At 39.1% G+C, this 17,997-nt stretch overlaps 1 protein-coding gene across 4 annotated transcripts in view; it reads left to right on the top strand.

The window, feature by feature from the left end:
- Nucleotides 1-391: 391 nt before the first annotated feature.
- Nucleotides 392-17,997, top strand: part of ago3b (argonaute RISC catalytic component 3b) — a 37,329-nt gene continuing 19,723 nt past the window's right edge. For 2 of the 4 annotated variants that reach the window (XM_055018108.1, XM_055018105.1), the window contains exons 1-10: nt 392-976; nt 9,151-9,322; nt 11,307-11,427; nt 11,816-12,024; nt 13,613-13,749; nt 14,331-14,465; nt 14,605-14,692; nt 14,780-14,927; nt 17,065-17,184; nt 17,281-17,403. In XM_055018108.1, coding sequence (XP_054874083.1) covers nt 958-976; nt 9,151-9,322; nt 11,307-11,427; nt 11,816-12,024; nt 13,613-13,749; nt 14,331-14,465; nt 14,605-14,692; nt 14,780-14,927; nt 17,065-17,184; nt 17,281-17,403 — 1,272 coding nt within the window. In that variant the 5' untranslated portion in view covers nt 392-957. Of the gene's footprint in view, nt 977-9,150; nt 9,323-11,306; nt 11,428-11,815; nt 12,025-13,612; nt 13,750-14,330; nt 14,466-14,604; nt 14,693-14,779; nt 14,928-17,064; nt 17,185-17,280; nt 17,425-17,997 lie in introns of all 4 variants that reach the window. The other 2 variants (XM_055018106.1, XM_055018104.1) reach the window with 1 other exon arrangement.

The raw sequence follows: 17,997 nt of genomic DNA, 5'->3' as shown, positions 1-17,997 counted from the left end.
TTGCATATATATAATATTTAGAAGAATCTTTCTCTAAAATGCCATGTGGTGTTTGGTTATAGGCAGCCATGTTGATTTTAGTCCTGAAAACAGCAAAAATGTTGACTATGATACAAAAAGTCCCGCAATTATATATTGACCCTAAAATACCTTAACTCTATTCAATTTTTATGATTTTAACATTGTTTTATACATTTTTGACACCTTAGGTTTCGATGAACCTTCAAATTCAATAAAATCTCGTTAATTAAAAATCATAACACAGCAAATCACTTCGAAAAGATGTTTTATTTTTTAAACCGGAAATCTCCATTATTACCTATTAGCGGGTAATTCGTGCTTTTGTTTTGGAGGAGCGCTGCGGAAGTGGTTAGCTGTAGCCGCCGTAAGCTTGGCGCTGTGGCGGAAGGAGGGCGGTGAGGAGCGGACCGCAGACCGGTTTCTCACCGATACTGAGGAGGACGCCAACCCGGTGAACAGCCGGTATCTGTGTGATAAAGAACAACCCCGGAGTGTCACGTTAACCCAGCGGGACGACGAACTGTGCCGCTGACACGGTGAATATCGGTGTCGTGTCGCCGGTCGGCTGCTGGTTGTCAGCAGCTAAAGCTAACCGGAGCCGTTAGCTTCTCCGCCGCCGCGAAACTCCGCCAAGTTCGGGTCCAAGCTGCCACAAACACCGTTAACACACCGGAGAACCGTATTTTTTATCCGGTTACGGTGGAAAGAGCGACACAGGACGGACGTGTCGATATTCGGTTCAACTTTTCAGCTGTCATTTTCGGGGGAGAGAGGAACTTCCAGCCGGAGGGGGGGAAACCCGAGCGGGCCGGTTCCACATCACCGGGGAGCAGTGAGCGGAGAGCGGGCAGAGGAGAGCCGCGGGGAGCAGCGGTGACAGCTGACGCAGGACCATCGACCACACGGTGCCGGTTCTTCCGGACAGAGACCTCATGAATGGAAATCGGAACAACAGGTGGGTTCAACGGATTGACCGCCGAGCCGAAACGGGCCGAGTCGAGCCGAGCTAACGCGGTGTTCAGGTGCCGCCGAGTTATTTTGAGACTCTGCGGAGCTTCGCTAAAGTTTGAGCCGCTGGTGGAGAGCTCGGCCGGTTCACGGTGGTTAAGCTCGGTACCGGACGTCTGGTTAAAGCAGGTCTGTTCTGTCAGCTGTATAGAAGTTGTTAAAAGCTGATTATCTGCATCATCTTTATGGCTCTGAGTTGTTATGTCTGCTCTCTGCCCCAGTTTACAACCAGTTTGACTCGTTCAAAAGGCTCCTACAGCTCATATAATACACTTTCCTACTTACCAAAGACGATTACAGCCCCATACTGTGATAGAAATGTGTATTAAAGCATTAAAAATAGCTTCAATTAATTCACAAGGCCTGAATTTGTACAATAAACGAGACTGTTTTTTCATTATATGTGTAAAATCCACTTCTAAACAATGTTGATTACAGTCTGAGCAAGGACGTTCAGCCTCAACATACATGTAATGATGTTAAATGTCGTGTTTAAACCAGGAGAGTCTAACTCATTCTAGTTCAGGACCACATCCAGTCCAGTTTGATCTCCAGCGGACCAGACCAGTAAAACCACAGCATAATAACCTAGAAATAACCACAACTCCTAATGGTTCCTGTGTTTTAGTGCAAAAATGTTCACATTTAAGGAATTATCTTTTTACTAAACATGAACAACCTGAAATTTATGGAGAAAAATAAATTCAAGTTTTATCATTTCCACATTACAACTTTGAGGTTGCAGTGGATCTACAAATAAACAAAATATTTAGTCAAAGGTATCTGGAACTGAACGATATAGTATTTTACGTTATGATCAAAAAGACATAATATTACAAAAATGAGACACAAAATGACAAAAAATGAGAAAAATGACAAAAAACAAAGAAAGAGGAAATTAGAACAGTTACAAAGTGGCAAAAAAATGGACAAATGCCAAAAATGAGACACAAAACGACAAAAACGGTACACAAAACAACGAATAAAGCGAAACACAAGATGACAAAAATAAGACAAAAACACAAGCGAGACAAAAAGGAAACAGAACCACAAAAACATGAGACAAATGACAAAAATCAGACGCAAAATGAAAAAAATTAGATGCAAAACAATACAAAAGAGACAAAATGAGACAAAAAAGTTACAAAGCGACAAAAAAATGGACAAAACAAAAAGGAGACAAAAAATGACAAAAGCGAGAAAGAAAATGACTAAAAAAACACAAACAACAAAAATGATGAACAAAACAATGAATAAAGCAAAACACAAAAGGACAAAAATAAGAAACAAATCGACAAAAACACGAGACAAATGAAAACAAAGACAAAAAAACAACACAAGTATTACAAGAATGAGACACGAAACGACAAAAGAACAATGAACAATCTAGTATTTTACTTTCTGATCAAAACAACTTGTCATGGTCTAGAAATGATTTTTAAATTTATAGTTTTACTAATTTACAATCTGCAGTTAATGTCTTCTCTGGAATTTTTACACTTTGAGGACCGGATCGGACCCTCTGGAGGGCCGCTTTTGGCCCGCGGGCCTCATGTTGGACACCCCTGCTGTAGAAGAAGTCGATCTAGAAAACCACAATATTCAGATTATAGGAGCTGCATTTGTTTTTTAATCTAAAATGTCATCTGGTCTAGAAATCAGCTTCAGAAGCTTGTCTGGTCCAGACTGCAGCAATAATCAGAATTTTAATATTTGTTCCAGCTAACAGATGCTGAGATATCAGCTGTGTTTGTGCTCAAAAAGTGATTATTTGCATTTACCTTCTTGTCTCTGCATTATTTTACCACCTCTAAGCCCAAGGTTATAATCAGAAATAGCTTTAAAGGATCATTTCAACTAATGCAACCCGTTTTTCCAACTGCTGAAAGGAGGATGCAGCCTCTAAGTTGTGACTGAAATGTTATTAATGCATCAAAATGATTAAAATATAATTTACAAGGGTCGTATTTTTTGCGATTATACACCATAAAGTAGCAGCAGATGAGATAATTTCTGTATTTTTTACATAAAACCCATCTATAAATCATGTTAATTACAGTCTAACATTTATTCAGACGTAAAAATATGTGCATTTATACATTATGATCCAGATAAAACGCAACTGTAGATGTATGGAAACTGGAGCTGGAGCAATTAATCGGAATATTGTTGGAATTTCAAGACAGAAAAGTGCAATGAAAATATGAAAACTATAAGAGAAGACAGCTTTGTTCTAACCCATTCTTTTAGGAAAACTGGTTGATGATGTAAAAACAGAAGCAAGACACGAAGCAACAAAAACAAGACACAAAGCGACAAAAACAAGACACAAAACAACAAAAACAAGACACGAAACAACAAAAACAAGACATAATGACAACACAAAATGACAAAAACAAGACAAAACAAAGACAAGACACAAAACGACAAAAACAAGACACGAAACAACAAAAACAAGACATAACGACAACACAAAATGACAAAAGCGAGACACAAATCAACAATAACAAGACATAAAATGACAAAAACGACACAAAACGACTGAAATGAAACATAAAATGACAAAAACGTCATCTACAGGTTCTTCTAACATGTTGTGGGACACGTTCCATGTATAATAATTATTATTTAAAATATTGTCTTTATTTAAAAAAAAACAATGTTCCCATAATTACAAGAGACATCAATGAAAAAAATAAAACCAAAACAATGAGATTTAAATTTGATTTGAACTGTTATTAGAGATGTGTGTGGTCATCGGGAGGTCAAACATGTCACAAAATATCATATTCTGCCTCGTCTGACCCATTTTTATATGATAGAAATGATAAGAGAATGACCGTTCCCACTAAAACACCTTTATTTGTCCAGCTTTAATATAAAGTGAGTGTTAACAGGGAGATGGTAGTTAGTTTCCGGTCAGCTCAGCGCCTCGTTACGGGAGTGTTTGCCCTGAAACCGGTCTCACAGGTTCCCTTTGTTGCCGACGTCACTCCGGTTGTCAGAGGCAGGTGTTGATCCGTCAGGTGTGTCTGAAGCCGCTGCCATGGTTACCGCTCAGCCGGCTGCGTTGATTACAGATCGGCCGGGTACAGCGGGCACAAGTCAATCTGCTGCGTTGCCAGGAGCAACAGCTTGTGTATTATTGATGTTTGTGGGGTCAGCGGTGAACTGGAAGGAAAAAAAATAAAACAGAGGTTCATTACTGGTTCACTGACTCACACTTTCTACTGCCGTTTCTACAGAATTAATCTGTCATCTATTATTTAATGCAGAGCAACTTTAATTAATACAGAGCAACTTTAATTAATACAGAGCAACTTTAATTAATACAGAGCAACTTTAATTAATATAGAGCAACTTTAATTAATACAGAGCAACTTTAATTAATACAGAGCAACTTTAATTAATACAGAGCAACTTTAATTAATACAGAGCAACTTTAATTAATACAGAGCAATTTTAATTAATATAGAGCAACTTTAACTAATACAGAGCAATTTTAATTAATATAGAGCAACTTTATTTAATGTAGAGCAACTTTAATTAATATAGAGCAACTTTATTTAATGTAGAGCAACTTTAACTAATATAGAGCAACTTTAACTCATTTTTGAGCAAGTTTAACTCATGTACACTACCAGTCAAAGTTTGTGGTGACTTAGAAATGTAAATAAACATGACACCAAATGTGTGTGTGTGTGTGTGTGTGTGTGTGTGTGTGTGTGTGTGTGTGTGTGTGTGTGTGTGTGTGTGTGTGTGTGTGTGTGTGTGTGTGTGTGTATATAATGTGTGTGTGTATATATATGTGTATATGTATACATATATATGTGTATATGTATGTATATCGTGTTTATTTAATTGCCACTTCATTTGTATGTTGATATTTTCTCAGTTAATAGTTTTGTTTCCATTCACAGAGCTCAGTGGTTTCTTGTTTCCTCTCTAAAATCATCTTAGCCAATGAAAATGTGTGTCTTTAACCAATTGTGATAATTGGGGTTTCATAAAACGCTGTTTTTTGTCTTTAAATGATCATAAATAACAGGAAAATGCACAGATTCCTTTTGGTTATGGCGACATAGACTCACTGATTTTGCTGAACTCTGAATGAATGATTTGGAGAAAATGACTAATTGTGATTTGTTTGACAGATATTCTGATTTCTGACAGTTTAAGGGTTAGTCATAATAATGCATAATGAGTTATTTAAATTGCAGCAGATTGCGTCTTTTCAAATCAAAACTCGAAATCATTCAGTCATGTTTACCGTCATCATGTGTAGTCATCCTCATCCTGAGCTCTGGGAAAAACCCTGAAGGGGATTCTGCAGGTATCTCCTCTGTTCTCACTAACAAAACAGATGCAAAGATATTTAATTTAAAGCTTAAAGTTAAACACAGAAAAGCAGAAAATCCTCACATTTTAGAATGAATGTTTGTAGATAAATGGTTTCCTGATGATCAAATATTTGTTGTGAGCAGAAAATCTTGTTTTTCCTTTCAGAATTCTTTCGTCTCTCACTAATATCATTCACGTTATAATTTGTGTTAATTGGGTTTACTCCATCAACTACAGCTGAATCAATTTCAGCTCAATTCTTGATTGAGAAGAAAAATAATGGAATGAAGTATTTAACAGCGTACAATTAATAAAGTTATTAATCTGAGGACTTCTTCCTCTTATTGAAGGTGTAAATTACAGGACTGTGTTTGAACGTGACGGTAATAAATGTAGAGAAATCGGTATTTACTCACTGAAATGAGAATGAGGAATTTCAAATAGCATCTTCTCTAAAGTGTCCTTATGTCAAAAAATCACTTCATTTTCTAAACCAGAGGTGTCAAACTCATTTTAGTCCAGGTTCCACATCCAGTCCAGTCTGATCTCCAGTGGACTGGACCAGTAAAACCAGTAAAACCACAGCAGAATAACCCAGAAATAATAACATGTTGGACACCCCTGATCTAAATATTCCTGTTTAAAGTCGGACTTTCATCAACTTAATCCACATTATTTTTACAGTTTATTCTTTGTCTCTTTGGATAAATCTGCCCTGTGGATCAATTTGTCTTTACAGCGTCAAAAAAAATCGTGTTTAACTGCAGTTTCCCCAAGATGGCGTCTAAAAATAGCCTTTTTTTCCAGACAAAACCAAAGATTTATTCAGTTTATAACGATCCAGCAATATCTAATGAGGTTTTTATGTCTTCACAGCTGCAGAAAGGGAATAGTTTTGGATCGGTTGTGCATCAGCATCAGTTATATTTGGTATTTCTGCAGAGTATTAAGTTTCTAATGTACCTGTCTGCAGGTACTGAGTGTTATAAACCAGTTGTTTAGTGAGTTGAGGACATTAAAGCGGCGCTACGGAGACATTAGGACATTAAAGCGGCGCTACAGAGACATTAGGACGTTAAAGCTGTGCTAAGGAGACATTAGGACGTTAAAGCGGCGCTACAGAGACATTAGGACGTTAAAGCGGCGCTACAGAGACATTAGGACGTTAAAGCGGCGCTACAGAGACATTAGGACGTTAAAGCTGTGCTAAGGAGACATTAGGACGTTAAAGCGGCGCTACAGAGACATTAGGACGTTAAAGCGGCGCTACAGAGACATTAGGACGTTAAAGCGGCGCTACAGAGACATTAGGACATTAAAGCGGCGCTACGGAGACATTAGGACTTTAAAGCGGCGCTACGGAGACATTAGGACGTTAAAGCGGCGCTACGGAGACATTAGGACGTTAAAGCGGCGCTACGGAGACATTAGGACGTTAAAGCGGCGCTACGGAGACATTAGGACTTTAAAGCGGCGCTACGGAGACATTAGGACGTTAAAGCGGCGCTACGGAGACATTAGGACGTTAAAGCGGCGCTACGGAGACATTAGGACGTTAAAGCGGCGCTACAGAGACATTAGGACGTTAAAGCGGCGCTAAGGAGACATTAGGACGTTAAAGCGGCGCTACGGAGACATTAGGACGTTAAAGCTGTGCTAAGGAGACATTAGGACGTTAAAGCGGCGCTACGGAGACATTAGGACGTTAAAGCTGTGCTAAGGAGACATTAGGACGTTAAAGCGGCGCTACAGAGACATTAGGACGTTAAAGCGGCGCTACAGAGACATTAGGACGTTAAAGCGGCGCTACAGAGACAATAGGACGTTAAAGCAACGCTACGGAGACATTAGGACGTTAAAGCAGCACTACGGAGACATTAGGACGATGTTACACCAGTGTGTGGGCTGAATGTCAGCCTTGTGTGGGCTGATGTTTCTACGCTGCATTTGTATGATGAAGCCGCCCGACAAGTGGTCATTATTCTCTCCGTTGGTGCTCGGGCTGCAGTGAACCGTTGTCTTTTTGGGTCATTTACTGCTGCTGTCCGTCGTCTGCTGAGCTCAGGAGGATTTACATAAATTCAAAAGAAAATCTCACTTTTTCCCTCTGCTTTCTGTTATTTCTAAATGAATGCGATGAGACCAATCTGTGTGCACCTATTTTTTCCTGCCTCCCGCTGTCGGCGTGCCTTCGGTTGCCATGGGGAAACCGTGGCAACGTGGGTGCCATCGCCATGGGAAGGTCACAGGGGAGGAAGCGAACCGGGGATGCATCAGCAGAAGGACTCCTCGTTGTGAGATGTTCAGGGTCAGCTGTTGACCCTGAACGCCTCACAGCCTCAGACGTTTCATTTCTTCACTCACAGCCGCTCAGCCTTTTTTTTTTCTGACTTTTGTCATTTGTCTCATTTTTGTCATTTTGTTTCTTGTCTTTTGTCATTTTGTTTCTCGTTTTTTGTCATTTTGTTTCTCATTTTTGTCATTTTGTGTCTCGTTTTTCAATAGTTTGTCTGTTTTTGTTGTTTTTTTGTCTGACTTTTGTCGTTTGTCTCTTGTTTTTGTCATTTTGTTTCTTGTCTTTTTATTGTTTCTCATTTTTTTTCATTTTGTGTCTTGTTTTTTAAATATTTTGTCTTGTTTTTGTTTTTTGACTTGTTTTGTCGTTTCTCATTTTTTGTCATTTTGTTTCTCTTTTTTGTGTTTCCTTTTTGTCTCGCTTGTGTTTTTTGTGTTGTTTCGCTTTATTCCTTGTTTTGTGTACTGTTTTTGTCATTTTGTGGAGTTTTTTTGTCTCGCTCGTGTTGTTTGTCTATGTTTTTGTTGCTTTATAACTTTTTTGTCTATTTTTTTCCTTTTTTTTGTTTTATTTCATGTCGTTTGTCTAATTTTTTGTTGTTTTTTTGTCTCATTTTTGTAACATTTTGTCTCTCATTGGGAACAGGGGAGGAAGCGACCTGGAGATGCATCAACAGAACGTCTCCTCCTTGTGAGGCATTCAGGGTCGACATTTAATTTCATCCACCCACAGCCGCTCGGCCTTTTATTTCATCGTTCTTTTCCTTCCATGCTCTCTTTCTCTTCAACAACCTCTTGCTGTTTCCACATCTTCAACTCTGTGTTTCTGTGCAGGATTCTGGTCGCTGTTCGGATCCTCTGAGTCACATTTTGTGGAAATTGTGTGGTCGTGTGATGTCAGGTTTTTCTCTCACGAGTACTTTCCAGTTTGGCATTTCTGAAAATTGATGTCAAATTAGGGTGTCGTGTCGCTCGCCTACTTCTCCTCTTCTCTGGCAAAAGGCTGCGTCACTCAGAAGAAATCTGCTGGTCTTTATTTTCAAATGTCACCCAACTCCGTAACCTTTTCTCCGGTCATTATCAGATTGATGTGGGGGTGACATGGCGTCTGTTTGCTTCGGTTTTGTCAGTTTGATACGAGGAAACGTTCAACATCACTGACCGTCTTCAGTTCTAGCACACAGCGTCTGCACTTTCCTCCTTATTAACCACTTCCTTCCTACTGTTTGTCCTCATTTTAAAGCTCTCAGCTCTGGTTCAGGCTTAGTTTTATCTGTTCTGTTCTGTTCTGCGATAACAATATGACTCGATAAATAAATATGTTGCAGTGTGTATATTGGCTATACAGTGATGGTTTAACTTCACATGTTGATGCGAATAAAAGCACAATTTATTGGTCAAAACTGTGTACAAGCATATTACAGTTATTTTTATGTTATTTGTCAGAGTTTGTTGTAAACGTTTTTCTTTCTGTTCTCGCTGTAGGAGCAGATGAAGCCCAAGCCCTGTTTTCGTTGCCACGGCGACCCGGCTATGGCACCATCGGGAAGCCCATCAAGCTTCTGGCCAACTGCTTCCAGGTGGAAATCCCCAAGATCGACGTCTGCCTGTACGAGGTGGACATCAAGCCGGAAAAATGTCCCCGACGGGTCAACAGGTGACAGAAAAAAACACCAGAAACTGGTTTAGTCCTGCAGCCTTTTACTGCCTTTAAGTCTTATAACAGACAGATAACATTCCATCACTACCAGGATAGATAGATAGATAGATAGATAGATAGATAGATAGATAGATAGACAGACAGATAGATAGATAGATAGATAGATAGATAGATAGATAGACTATAGATAGATAGATAGATAGACTATAGATAGATAGACTATAGATAGATAGATAGATAGATAGATAGATAGATAGATAGATAGATAGATAGATAGACAGACAGACAGATAGATAGATAGATAGACTATAGATAGATAGATAGATAGACTATAGATAGATAGACTATAGATAGATAGATAGATAGATAGATAGATAGATAGATAGATAGATAGATAGACAGACAGATAGATAGATAGACTATAGATAGATAGATAGACTATAGATAGATAGACTATAGATAGATAGATAGATAGATAGACAGACAGATAGATAGATAGACTATAGATAGATAGATAGACTATAGATAGATAGATAGACTATAGATAGATAGATAGATAGATAGATAGACAGACAGACAGACAGATAGATAGACTATAGATAGATAGATAGATAGACTATAGATAGATAGATAGACTATAGATAGATAGATAGACTATAGATAGATAGATAGATAGATAGATAGATAGATAGATAGATAGATAGATAGATAGATAGACAGACAGATAGATAGACTATAGATAGATAGATAGACTATAGATAGATAGATAGACTATAGATAGATAGATAGATAGATAGATAGACTATAGATAGATAGATAGATAGATAGATAGATAGATAGACTATAGATAGATAGATAGATAGATAGATAGATAGATAGACTATAGATAGATAGATAGATAGATAGATAGATAGACTATAGATAGATAGATAGACTATAGATAGATAGATAGATAGTACATAGTAGATAGACTATAGATAGATAGTAGATAGACTATAGATAGACAATCGATAGATAAATAGATAGACTATAGATAGATAGATAGATAGATAGATAGATAGACTATAGATAGATAGATAGCTAGATAGACAGACAGATAGATAGATAGACTATAGATAGATAGATAGACTATAGATAGATAGATAGACTATAGATAGATAGATAGACTATAGATAGATAGATAGATAGATAGATAGATAGATAGATAGACTATAGATAGATAGATAGATAGACTATAGATAGATAGATAGATAGATAGACTATAGATAGATAGATAGATAGATAGACTATAGATAGATAGATAGATAGACTATAGATAGATAGATAGATAGTACATAGTAGATAGACTATAGATAGATAGTAGATAGACTATAGATAGACAATAGATAGATAAATAGATAGACTATAGATAGATAGTTTATTAATCCTGAGGGAAATTACTTCTTTACATTTTAATTAACCCATGATTTTCTTCTTTTTTTTTTCTCACATTTTTTGAATTGCAGTTTTGAAGGCTTAAAAATACTTGAAAACATGTGAAAATTTGCACCCACATCAGAACCGGTGAAAAATTAGATATTTTATGGAACTTGGCTCTACAACCAGTAGACAACCATACCTAAAACACAACAGGAAGTCGGCCATTTTGAATTATTTGTCATATTTTATACGATTTTGGATCAATTTTTGCACATTTTCAAAAGCTATAAACTCAAGCAGGGTAACCCCGACAGAGCTGAAATTTGGCCAGGATGTACAGGAGGCATAGGTGATCAAAATTTATCGAAATGCTCTGCAAAAATCTGAGGGCGTGGAAATGGCGGCTGGTGGGATTTCAACAATTCGCCATGAAACGGGAAGTGATGTATAACCGGCCTGTACATGCTCCAATCTGCCTCAAACTTTACATGTTTGATCAGACTAATTATTAATATTTATTGATCGGTATTAATGTGATATATTCTTCATGGTGGTCTTCCAGGGAGGTGGTGGACTCCATGGTGCAGCATTTCAAGGTGACCATCTTCGGTGACCGGCTGCCAGTTTACGATGGGAAGAAAAGCCTATATACGGCCAGCCCACTGCCAGTCGCCACCTCTGGGGTAAGAAGAATTTAAAATAGTTCCCTTAATCTCCACTACCAGTCAGCAGTTTGGATACCTTCTCATTTAATAGTTTTCTTTATTTACGTGAGTATTTACATTGTAGATTCTCACTGAAGGCATCACAACTATGAACGAACACATCTGGACTTAGCCTTAGCCTTCACTCTGAGGTCCATCCGACGACACTAACAGGCCAAGTCTGTTCACCTGTTATCAGCATCTCACCTGTGATTCTCACGTTAAACTTGTGACAGATTTCTATGTTTGAAACGACTCAGATGAAGCTGGAGGCTCTTGTGTTGATCATTGACCTTCAGGCCACGATAACCGCTCTCCTCCTCCTCCTCCTCCTCCTCCTCCTCCTCCTCCTCCTCCTCTTCCTCAGGTGGATCTGGACGTCACCCTGCCAGGTGAAGGTGGGAAGGACCGACCGTTTAAAGTCACCATCAGGTTCGTGTCGCTGGTCAGCTGGCACATGCTGCACGAGGTCCTGACGGGACGAGGAGTTCCAGAACTGCTGGACCTGGAGAAACCGGTCAGCACCAACCCGGTCCACGCTGTAGACGTGGTCCTCCGACATCTGCCCTCCATGAAGTGAGTCCACAGATGACGCAGCAGTTCAGCCACACCATTGTCACATACTGCAGCAGGTGTATTTTAGTCCAGGGGTGTCCAACATGAGGCCCACGGGCCAAAAGCGGTCCTCCAGAGGGTCCAATCCGGCCCTCAAAGTGTAAAAATTCCAGAGTAGACATTAACTGCAGATTGTAAATCAGTAAAACTATAAATTTAAAATCATTTCTAGACCATGACAAGTTGTTTTGATCATAAAGTAAAATACTAGATTGTTCATTGTTCTTGTGTTATTTTGTGTCTCATTTTTGTAATATTTTGTCGTGTTTTTGTAATTTTTTGTCATTTTGTTTCTCGCTTTTGTCGTTTTGTGTTTCCTTTCTGTCTCGTTTGTGGTTTTTGTCTTATTTTCGTCATTTTGTGTTTTGTTTTATTCGTTGTTTTGTGTGTTATTTTTGTCTTTTTGTGGCGGTTTTTGGCTCGCTTGTGTTGTTTCTCTGTTTTTTGGTCATTTTGTTTCTCGCTTTTGTAATTTTTTATCTCATTTGTGTCGTTTGTCTCATTTTTGTTCATTTTTTGTCGCTTTGTAACTTCTTTTGTTTTGTTTCGTGTTGTTTGTCTCATTTTTTGTCATTTTTTTTCTTGGTTTTGTTGTTTTGTCTCTCGTTTTCATAATATTTTGTCTTGTTTTTATTGTTTTTTGTCTTTTTGTCAGACTTATGTCATTTGTCTCATGTTTTTGTTTTGTGTTTCCTTTTTTTCTCCATTGTTTTTTGTCTTATTTTTGTCAGTGTTTTGCTTTATTCATTGTTTTGTGCATCGTTTTTGTTATTTTGTGTTTCTTGTCTCGCTTGTGTTGTTTATCTTTTTGTCATTTTGTTTCACGCTTTTGTATTTTTTCGTCTCGTTTTTTGTCGTTTGTCCATTTTTTTGTCACTGTAACTTTTTTGTCTACTTTTTTGTCTTTTTTGTTTTGTTTTGTGTTGTTTGTCTTTCTTGTCGTTGTGTTTTTTGTTTTTGTCATTTTTATAATTTTTGTCTTGTTTTTGTTGTTTTTTGTCTTTTTTCTTTGGTGTGACTTTTGTGGTTTTGATCCTCCAGTGAATCCTCTCTAGTTCAGTTCCAGATGACTAAATGTTGTGTTCCTTTGTCGACACTGGGATCTGGAAGTTGTAATGTGGAAATGATAAACTGAGGCTGAATTTTGCTGAAACTGAATTTATTTTTCTCCAGAAATTTCTTACTAAGGTTGTTCATATATGTTTTGTAGTAAGATAATTCCTTAAATATGAACATTTTTGTACAGAAACAAAGGAAACATGGGGAGTTGTGGTTATTAAATGAGTTAGACACCCCTGCTTTAGTGGAAACATGCAGAACCACAGGTGGATTTGGGATTCAACGCTGAGATGTGGATTAAAAGCATTTTTATATGTAATCTGGGTTGTGTCATTTGGTGAATCCATTAACCCAAATAGCTTTCAGTAACATGACCGACCGCCTTTTTAGCCTCCTGAGGTCTGTGGCTTGTTATGCTGCACCGAGTGAACCTCTCAGGGAATGCAGCTCCTGGCCTCGGTTTATTTTTGGTCACCTGTGTCCTCCCCAGGTACACTCCTGTTGGACGGTCCTTCTTCTCCTCCCCAGAGGGCTACGACCATCCGCTGGGTGGAGGCAGGGAGGTTTGGTTCGGCTTCCATCAGTCGGTCCGGCCGGCCATGTGGAAGATGATGCTCAACATCGACGGTGAGTACCGGAAGTGGAAACAGGAACATTTAAAGGAGCCGGTAAACACAGGAGACCGATTCCTTTCATGTATCTGTTCAATAAACAGAAAGTTTTAAAGACTGGAAACAAGAAGGAGCAACTAAAAGAAACTAAACTGGTTGTTCAGTCCCAGCTCTGTTAGGGAACAGAGGTGCAACGTAAAAACAGTTGTTGTTGGTTTAGCAAAGTTATTTATCGCTCAGTAAGATAATTAACAATCAAAGGAGGCAGAACTCAAAGGAAAAAGAAATAAAAATGTAAAGCTGGCTTGTAGTTTTCTAACTTGCGAAGTTAATGAAATGATTCCTAATTAAACATTCACCTGCTGGAAAAGGGTTTGAGTTAACCCTAAGAAGGAATCCTGTCTCTAGATGATCCTGGTTTCTCCTTCCATCGTCTATAATAGTTCTGACCAATCACCACAACTATTACACATGCTGATATGAGCGTTAAATGACCTTTTTCCCCTAAACTTGTCCTGAATGACTCAAGAATTGTGCTCATGTTGGACACCCCTGACATATTTATTTACATTTCTGCCTGTCTCTGTGTTGTTCCAGTGTCCGCCACGGCGTTCTATAAAGCCCAGCCGGTCATCCAGTTCATGTGTGAGGTTCTGGACATCCACAACATTGACGAGCAGCCGCGACCTCTCACCGATTCCCACAGAGTCAAGTTCACCAAAGAGATCAAAGGTACGTCTGATGTTGTGGTAACTTCCTGACTATCAGCGTAACTGAGACACAGTTGAAAGTTAGATCTCAGTGACTGAAGCTAACTCAGTTGTTCCAGTTTGTCTCTTACTAATGTTTATCTCCTGCACTATCTTCACAGGTCTTAAGGTGGAAGTGACACACTGTGGAACCATGCGTAGGAAGTACCGAGTCTGCAACGTGACGCGGCGTCCTGCCAGCCTCCAGACGTATGTTCCCACATCGCACCTCGGTAGCTGTTAGCTGCCGTCGGCGTCACGGTAACGAGAGGTTCTTGTCGCTTGTCACATCCGCAGATTTCCGCTGCAGCTCGAGAATGGCCAGACGGTGGAGAGAACGGTGGCGCAGTACTTCAGAGAGAAGTACAACCTGCAGCTCAAGTATCCTCACCTGCCCTGTCTGCAGGTGGGACAGGAACAGAAGCACACCTACCTGCCGCTGGAGGTGAGGACCGCATGATGAAGTACAATCCATCCATCCATTATCTATACACCTCTTAATCCTCACTAGGGTCATGGGGGGGCTGGAGTCTATCCCAGCTGACTCAGGTGAAGGCAGGGGACACCCTGGACAGGTCACCAGTCTGTCGCAGGGCTACATACAAAGACAAACAAGCACTCACACATTCACACCTATGGGCAATTTAGAATAATCAATTAACCTCAGCATATTTTTGGACTGTGGGAGGAAGCCGGAGTACCCGGAGAAAACCCACGCATGCACAGGGAGAACATGCAAACTCCATGCAGAAAGATCCCGGGAAAGCCGGGACGCGAACCAGGGATCTTCTCGCTGCAAGGCGAAAGTGCTAACCACTATGCCACTGTGCAGCCCTGAAGTACAATCATTAAAGATTATTATTACACAATTTGCATATTTTCCTTTGGCAGAAAAGCATTCAGAAGTTCAGAGTAACTGCCAGTTATCACATACTGAGTAGTTTCCATCAGATCTAAATGATTGAATGGCTCCAGCAGAAGCAAAATTTCTCATTTTTGTCCCCAAAAAGGTGCCATATTTACAATCCAGGCTGATATAATGTCTCCATAAAGTTCCTGTAAGTGTTTATAAATGGATGGATCCATATTTCTACAAAAATACAGTTTTTAGTTGACATTTCACCAACTTTTGAGGCTCTAACATCAATAGAAACTGATGAATGGAAAGTTTGAAAGGACAAGGTTGCAGTCTTCATAGAGGTCTAGATGTTGGTGTTCATAGAGGTCTAGATGTTCATAGAGGTCTAGATGTTGGTGTTCATAGAGGTCTAGATGTTCATAGAGGTCTAGATGTTGGTGTTCATAGAGGTCTAGATGTTGGTGTTCATAGAGGTCTAGATGTTCATAGAGGTCTAGATGTTCATAGAGGTCTAGATGTTCATAGAGGTCTAGATGTTCATAGCGGTCTAGATGTTGGTGTTCATAGAGGTCTAGATGTTGGTGTTCATAGAGGTCTAGATGTTGGTGTTCATAGAGGTCTAGATGTTCATAGAGGTCTAGATGTTGGTGTTCATAGAGGTCTAGGTGTTGGTGTTCATAGAGGTCTAGATGTTCATAGAGGTCTAGATGTTCATAGAGGTCTAGATGTTCATAGAGGTCTAGATGTTCATAGAGGTCTAGATGTTGGTGTTCATAGAGGTCTAGATGTTCATAGAGGTCTAGATGTTCATAGAGGTCTAGATGTTGGTGTTCATAGAGGTCTAGATGTTCATAGAGGTCTAGATGTTCATAGAGGTCTAGATGTTGGTGTTCATAGAGGTCTAGATGTTCATAGAGGTCTAGATGTTCATAGAGGTCTAGATGTTCATAGAGGTCTAGGTGTTGGTGTTCATAGAGGTCTAGATGTTCATAGAGGTCTAGATGTTCATAGAGGTCTAGATGTTGGTGTTCATAGAGGTCTAAATGTTGGTGTTTAATGTAAAGCGTTCTAATCTGCTTCCATATCGTCTTCATGTTGTAATTTAACAACGTAAGGCTAATTTTGCCTTGAAGAAAAAGTTTAAAAGTTTCCACATATGAACTAGAAATGAACAGAGAAGTGAAACTGATGACTACTCAGCACAATACTACTCTTAATTGAAAGTGTGGCTCTTTTTTCCATATCTAAGGATCAGTAATTAAAAATATGGCCTCTGCTGGAGTCGTTCAGTTATTTAGATCTTTTCCACGTTCATCTACGTTCAAGAAAAGAATAAAAACATGGATGAGACCGACACGTTCAGAAATAAAAATGGAAGCAACCAGTACTGCTACTTCCATGTCATTTGATTCCGATTGGTTTGGGCAAACAAAACCAAATCACCCTTTTCTTAACAAGAAAGGAGCTTGAACACAAAGAATGTTCAAAGTTAAATTCATTCATAAAGCACATTTATAAACAAACCAAAGTGCTTTGTGGTTAAAATGGAAAATCTAGAAAACTCGACGTGTAAAAAAATCTGTCATAAATAAAAGAAGATGATAAAATATCCAGAATAAAAGACAAAGTGAAAATCTCCTCGAATCAAAAGCCAGTGAGAAAAGGTGGTTTTAGTCTGATTGTTGAGCTGGATTACCCTAAACTTGTGTTTCTTTACATTTAGGTGTGTAATATAGTTGCTGGGCAGCGCTGCATTAAGAAACTGACTGATAACCAGACGTCCACAATGATCAAAGCCACGGCTCGCTCTGCACCGGACCGTCAGGAGGAGATCAGCCGGCTGGTGAGCGTCCTGGAACCAGCAGATGACACCATGAAGCTTTTTTTTAATTTTATTTATTCATTTTTTTAAGTTAAAATAACTTCTTCTTCCTCTCAGGTGCGGAGTGCGAACTACGAGGCCGACCCGTTCGTCCAGGAGTTTCAGTTCCGGGTTCGGGATGAGATGGCTCAGGTGACGGGCCGAGTCCTGCCGGCCCCCATGCTGCAGTATGGCGGCAGGGTGAGCTCTGAACCCTTTATGGTACCTTCCCCTTTAAATCACGCTTCATATGCATGTGTGTCCTGAAACATGTCACAGAAAACATACTTCATAATCATAATTACTGACATGTAGTAAAAAGACCTGAAGATGTCTTTGGCATCTCTTGGTGGCGCTGTTCCAAAATCAGAAGGTCACATTTTCTGATTCTTTCATCTTTTTTTTTCACTTTGGAACTTACTTATTTGAGACCCAAAATCAACTAATTTTATCTGTTTTCGAACCTCGAAATTTTAGTATTTTCACTCTCACAAAAAAGCCATTTTCACGGTTCAATATCTCAGACAGACAGAATCATTTCTAGCAGATCTAAATAATCAAATGGCTCCAGCAGAGGAGAAATTTTTCATTATTGGTCCTTGAAAATGGTGAAAAAAAACATGCAATAAAGTTCCTGTAAGTGTATATATATGGATGGATCCATATTTCTACTAAAATCCAGTCTTTGGTCGACATTTCACCAACTGTCGAGGTTCTAACACCAGCAGAACCTGATGTGGAGAAAATTTGACCAGACAAGGTTCCAGTTTTTACTATTTTGACATGAAAGCTGCC

The sequence above is a fragment of the Amphiprion ocellaris genome, chromosome 15 (genome assembly GCF_022539595.1).
Source record: "Amphiprion ocellaris isolate individual 3 ecotype Okinawa chromosome 15, ASM2253959v1, whole genome shotgun sequence".
NCBI classification, from domain to species: Eukaryota; Metazoa; Chordata; class Actinopteri; family Pomacentridae; genus Amphiprion; species Amphiprion ocellaris.
The sequence above is the reverse complement of the archived record's forward strand: the minus strand, read 5'-3'. Positions and strand labels throughout refer to the sequence as shown.